Source organism: Myodes glareolus, chromosome 9 (genome assembly GCF_982192425.1).
Source record: "Myodes glareolus chromosome 9, mMyoGla1.1, whole genome shotgun sequence".
NCBI classification, from domain to species: domain Eukaryota; kingdom Metazoa; phylum Chordata; class Mammalia; order Rodentia; family Cricetidae; genus Myodes; species Myodes glareolus.
This window is the reverse complement of record NC_142034.1, coordinates 103576118-103582117: the sequence shown is the minus strand read 5'-3', so window position 1 is coordinate 103582117 and position 6000 is coordinate 103576118. Positions and strand designations below refer to the sequence as shown.

At 50.4% G+C, this 6000-nt stretch overlaps 1 protein-coding gene across 1 annotated transcript in view; it reads left to right on the top strand.

Annotated features, from left to right (window-relative positions):
* Nucleotides 1-215: 215 nt before the first annotated feature.
* Apoltp (apolipoprotein lipid transfer particle homolog) overlaps nucleotides 216-6000 on the top strand; it is a 94787-nt gene continuing 89002 nt past the window's right edge. The window contains 2 exon segments of the mRNA XM_087909600.1: nucleotides 216-274; nucleotides 1647-1736. Of these exon segments, the coding sequence (XP_087765726.1) occupies nucleotides 216-274; nucleotides 1647-1736 (149 nt within the window).

Below are 6000 nucleotides of genomic sequence, written 5' to 3'. Positions count from 1 at the left end.
AGCTCTTTTTTCTGGCTCCTTCCACTGATTAGGATGTGTTCAGAGCTTACTTATATCCTAACATGCACCAGAACTTCATTCCATCATACAGTGTCTTCTGGTGAGTTTGTAAAATGGCTCAATTGGTAAAGCACTTGATGCACAAACACAGGGACCTGAGTTCAAATTCCCAGCACTGCCTGGGAAAGCTGGGCTGGTGGTGCACACCCAGCTCCATGGATGTGGAGAAAAGAGAATTCCTCAGGGCGCTCCGGCCGCTTGTCTTGTCCAGTTGGTGAGTTTCAGATTCAGTGAGTTATTCTGTCTCAGAAAACAAGGTAAAGAGATCAACCTCTGGCCAACACACACACACACACACACACACACACACACACACACCTCCCCCATACACACACCTCCTGAGTTCTGAGTGCCACACCTGAAGAAAAAAAAATACTGTTTTAAAATTCCATTTTATTTCTCCCAGTAGAGTTCATGACTTTGTATATTCTAGGCAGTCAACCACTGAGCTATAGCCCCAGCCCAACATTTAAAATTACTTCCCCCCCCCCGTACTATGTTGTAACATGAGGGCCGGCTTGTTGGGGTTTCTGTCCCACCCGGTACCCCACAACCAGCATACCCCAAGGAAAATCACACACAGGACTCCATAAGATTATAAACTGATTGGCCCATTAGGTCAGGCTACTTATTAGCTCTTATAACTTATGTTACCCCATTATCCTTATCTACGTTAGCACATGGCTCAGTACCTTTTCCAGCGGGGAAGCTTACATCTGGCAGAGGAAGCTTCCTGCTTGCCAGAATACTCCCTGTCTCTTTGCTCCTGTCTGGCTTTCCCGCCTATACTGCCTGCCTGGCCAATCAGCGTTTTATTAAAATATGATTGACAGAATACAGACAATTCTCCCACACCACTATGTAGCCTAGGCTGGCATGGAACTCAAATGTGGCTTGGGTGGCCCTTGAACCCACAGCTTCCTGCCTTAGTCATCCCCCACCCCACCCCAGGGCTAGGATTACAGGCTTGAACCATGCTCTCCACTTTACACGGGAGCTGGGATCACAGGAAACACCACCATACCTGATTGAAAGCCTTGCTTTTTGTTGTAATAAACAAATACACCACCACTCCTGGTGATGCTAGGCCATCCAGCCACATTTGTCTTTGGTGAATGTTCATATATATTTATAAGTGGTTATATTCTGGTTTGTGATTCTCCCTCTACAATGGCAGCTGACACTGTCTGTCACTTAAGCTCATGCCATTGGCAGAATCTTTATTAATCTGTTTCTGTGTGGGTTTACATGTGGAGGCCGGAGAACAACTTGTAGGAAGCTGGTTCTTGCCTTCTGCCATGTATGTTCCAGGGATCGAACTCAGGTCATCAGGGTTGGCTGCAAGCACTGTTTCTTTCAACCACTCCATTCCTACTTGTCTTAGTTTGCAGATTCCTGTTATAGGAATCCTTCTATCAGACTTTAATATCTTCCTGGGCAAAATGAGAACAAACACAGAAGAGAGCATCTGGCTTTTCTATTACTTAGGACTGCAGTCCTGGGTTTCTACCACCCAGGATCCAGAACCTTCTCTTTGAGGAAAGGATCTTAGAGTCCAATATCAGGGAGCATTGAGAGCCCGTCAGCTCACGGTATTTTGTGCTTTGGCTTCAAGACTTCCAGGTGACATCTGTTCTGGGGTCCCAGGTGAAAGTTCAGGAGTCAGAGAGTTTGAGGTAAGACCCTGGCCTGGGAGTTCACGTGTGAGCCCATAACCCCTTTCCATGACTAACGGGCTTTGGACACACTGAGTCAGACCAGAAAACCCAAGAAGGGGGAACTCATGCTGAAGAGATGTCACTTTGGAGTAATGGTCAAATAAGGGTTTATCCTGACAAGTTTTGTTTGAGAACAGGGTTTCATTGTAGTCCAGGTTGGCCTTGAACTCCTGATGAGTGTGGGGATCACGACTGTGCTCCACCACACATGTGTTCATGTTTCGACTCTGTCAAGTAGTCAGGCTGGATCGCCAATGAGACATTAAGAATTTTCATGATGTAGGAGCCTCAAGTGACCCCAAATAACATCGCCAGGTGGCTTCTTGTTTGATGGGGGGACCTCCCACTACTGCCTGCCATGCGCCTGCAGCAGGTAGACAGTCCCTATCGGCTGCTACCAATGGCACCGCCCCTGTGTAGGTTCTGGGTGGCTCTGATCTCCGTTCCCTCTGAGATCAGCTGGTCTCCCTTCCCCCATTGTCTGAGGAGGTAAAAGGCGATGTCCTGCCTGTCCCCGAGCTGAGCTGACCTTTTGTGACCCAGCCAAGCCTGGAACTCTGCCTTCTGCTGGTTTCCCAGGGCTCCCTGACATGGGGGCTCAGAACTGCAAGAGCAGTCAGCCTGCACTGCCCCATCTGACAGATTCCTCTTCCTTTTTATTGCAAATTCATTTGTTACAAAAAATAAAGCCTTTGTCCAGGAATACAGGGACAGGGGGTGGGAGACACTGGCCAGGGGCAGATGGATCCCCTGAAAGGCTTAGGGCTGTCTTCTCTAAGGGACCTATTGTTCCCCACTCCTCATCAGAAATGCTAAGTCAGGGGCCCTGAGGGTTGTCACTTCCCTGGGACCAGACTGACACTTGTATTCTGAGGAAGTACAATTAGCATTTCTCTAAGCCCCAGGTCTGAGATCCCAGGCTCTGCCTTAGCACCCTCACCCCTGATACCAACTGAAGAAGAAGGGGACAAGGCCCTCCCTGGGCCTGCATTACTGGCTTGTAGGCTTGGGGTGTGGTCATTCCCCTTTGTCCTGGATCATCTTGGTCTCCTGTATCCACACAGGGATGCAGGACTCAGCACCCCTCCTCTCTTCTCCCCTACCTTCCGGGGACCAGGCATTGACCAGCTGTCCTACCATGTGAGAGCAGGGTCCAGAGGCACAGGCTCAGTCCTGCCCCGACCCCTGGCTGTTGTGCACGGGCTCAGTCCTGCTCCCGACCCTTGGCTGTGTGTACAGGCTCAGCCCTGCTCCCGACCCTTGGCTGTGTGTACAGGCTCAGTCCTGCCCCTGACCCCTGGCTGCTGTGTATGGGCTCAGTCCTGCCCCCGACCCCTGGCTGCTGTGTACAGACTCAGTCCTGCCCCCAACCCCTGGCTGCTGTGTACAGGCTCAGTCCTGCCCCCGACCCCTGGCTGCTGTGCACGGGCTCAGTCCTGCTCCCGACCCTTGGCTGTGTGTACAGGCTCAGTCCTGCTCCCAACCCCTGGCTGCTGTGCATGGGCTCAGTCCTGCCCCCAACCCCTGGCTGCTGTGTATAGGCTCAGTCCTGCCCCCGACCCCTGGCTGTGTGTACAGTCACATTCCTGGCTGCTTAGTCTGAATGATTGTAACCTGGAGTTTGAGGGTAATAGGCAAAGCTCCTAGCTCACAAGCTAGCTTGCCTTGGTCGCCTGTCCCGATACAAAACTTTGAGAACTGAGTAATTGTGAAAAGCAGAGAGAGGCGACCTAATCAATGCAGCATGCTGGGAAGAGCAGGTGCAGGGGCCAGAGGCCCCACATCCGTCTTTTGGGTTCTGACATGATCTTTAGAGAAAGAATTAGGGTACAGAAGAGCTCTACATGATCGAGATGTCCTGGGCAAGGTGTGGCCTTGTCTCGGTCTGGTTCTCTGAAGGTGATCTGAAGAAGTCCTTAGCACTGCCCGGGCTTGAGTCTTTCATGCTCTTTCATGCTCTTTCATGCTCTTTCATGGCTGACCACCCTCTACTGGGGAGTCCACGGTGAGCCCCAGGGTAGGAACTGACAGGGATGAAATGGGCTGTGTGCAGCATGCGCTTCCAGTCTGCTCTGAAGCTGTGATCAGCACTATGACCATAGCAGCTGGGGGAGGAAAGATTACGCTCCACAGGCCCATCACTGAGAGAAGTCCGAGCAGAAGCCGTTGGAGGAGCATTGCCTGCTGGCTCACTCTGCAGATTCCTGTAAGGTTCAGGCCCATCTGACTAGGATGCTGGCACTGGCAGTGGCCTGGGCCCTCCCACATCAATCCTCAATCAAGACAGTCTTTCAGACCAGTCTGATCTGGACAATTGCTCAATGGCTCCTACTTTCCAAGTGACTCTAAGTTATTTAAAGAAAAAAAAAACCCGACAGGACACCCACTGCCCAGTACAGATAAGTGGGCAGTCCATAGTGAAGGAGTCCAACAGCACAGATCAAGCTTTGATTCTGTGTCTGGTTACCTATGGGCCCAAGTCTGGAGTCAATGCTTAATGTGAAAACTGTTTTTCCAAAGCCTGTTTCACAGTGACAGAATCTCAAGGCAATTCCCACGGTTCTGAGGCCTGTGACCCTGGAACCAGCCGTCTGGGTCTAAATCTTAACCTCTGCTTCAGCTCCATGCTGTCCTGTCTATACTGAAGTGTGTGTGTATGGGGGGAGGGCAGTGAGCAATCCCTGTGGGGGCCCTGTGTGGCGGGAGACTTTGTTCCTGCTGCAGTCAACTTCATATCTGAAATAATGGACATAGGCAGGTGAGAGAAGAAACAGCATATGCATTTGTACTCAGCACACATGGGCCCAGAGCACTGAAGTCTGGGCACAGGAGCGGGCAGAGGCTGCAGGTGTTTAGAAAAAGCAAATGGGCCTGCAGAAGAAGGTGGGTACCAAGCAGTACAAGTCTGTCATCCCAGCTACTAAAGAGGCTGAGGCAGGAAGGTTGCTAGCTCAAGGTCAGCCTGTGCTGTGCAGTTTAAACTCTGTATTAAAAAAAGAAAAGCTAGAGAGATGGTTCATCAGGTAAGAGCGTTTGCTGCTTCTCCAGAAAACTCAGGATCAGTTCCTAGCAAGCACAAGTAACTTAGAACTGTCCTTGATTCCAGGCGCAGGCGATCTGAAGCCCTCTCTGGCTTCTGTGGGCGCTAAGCACACACAGTGCATGTATATGGAGGCAGGCAAAGCATATATATATATATATATATATATATATATATATATATATATATGTATGTATGTATATATATATCTCCAACTACAAAGTAAATCTCTTAATTCCAGCACTTGGGAGGCAGAGGTAGGTGGATCTCTGTGAGTTCGAGGTCAGCCTGTTCTACAGAGCGACATCCAGGACAGGCTCCAGAGCAACACAGAGAAACCCTATCTTGAAAAACCAAAAAGAAAGCGAAAAGAAGGAAGGAAGGAAGGCAGGAAGGAAGGAAAAGAGAAGAAAAGGGAAGGGAGGGAAGGAGATAGGAGGAAGAGGGGTATGAAGGGAGGGAGGAAGGAAAAGATGAGGGAGGGAAGGGGAGGGGGAGATGGGAGTAAGGGAGAAATGGAGGGAGGAAAGAAGGAAGGAAGGGAGGGAAGGAGGGAGGGAGGGAGGAAGGAAAGAAAGAAGGACCAAAGGGTGATGCTGTAGTTCAGTGACTGTGAGTCAGCATGAGTGGTGCCTTGGGCTCTGGCCTAAGTAACACAATCCCCTATGCCCCAACTACAACAAAATGTGGGACTGGACTGGAACTGTAGCTCAGTTGTGTTCGCCTAGCACGCATCAAGTTCAGGATTCAGTCCCCAGCACAGATAAGGCAGGTGTAGTGATGGGGTGGGGGTGTAGGCTGCAAGATTAGGAGTTCAAGGTCATCCTTGACTACAGAGCAAGTTTGAGACAAGCGTGGTGTATGATGCTCTGAAAATGGGGAGATACGGTTTGGGACAAAGTCTGTCTTTCTGCTGTGCTGGAGTTGCTGTTCTCGGTAGGTGACGCTGTAGTGGGGACTGATAACATTCTGGTTCCTCGGTAGGTGACGCTGTAGTGGGGACTGATAACATTCCGGTTCCTCTGGACACCTCACGGGGGTTCAGTGAAAGCTTGTCAGATGTGAGCGGATTTCTAGTGCTGGTCTGGGTGAACTTGGGGTGTCCTTTGGTGTGACAGATTCTGGGTTCAGTAGGAAGTTTGAGAGTGCAGACAGCTCTCCAGAGCTTCCGTCTTTTAGATG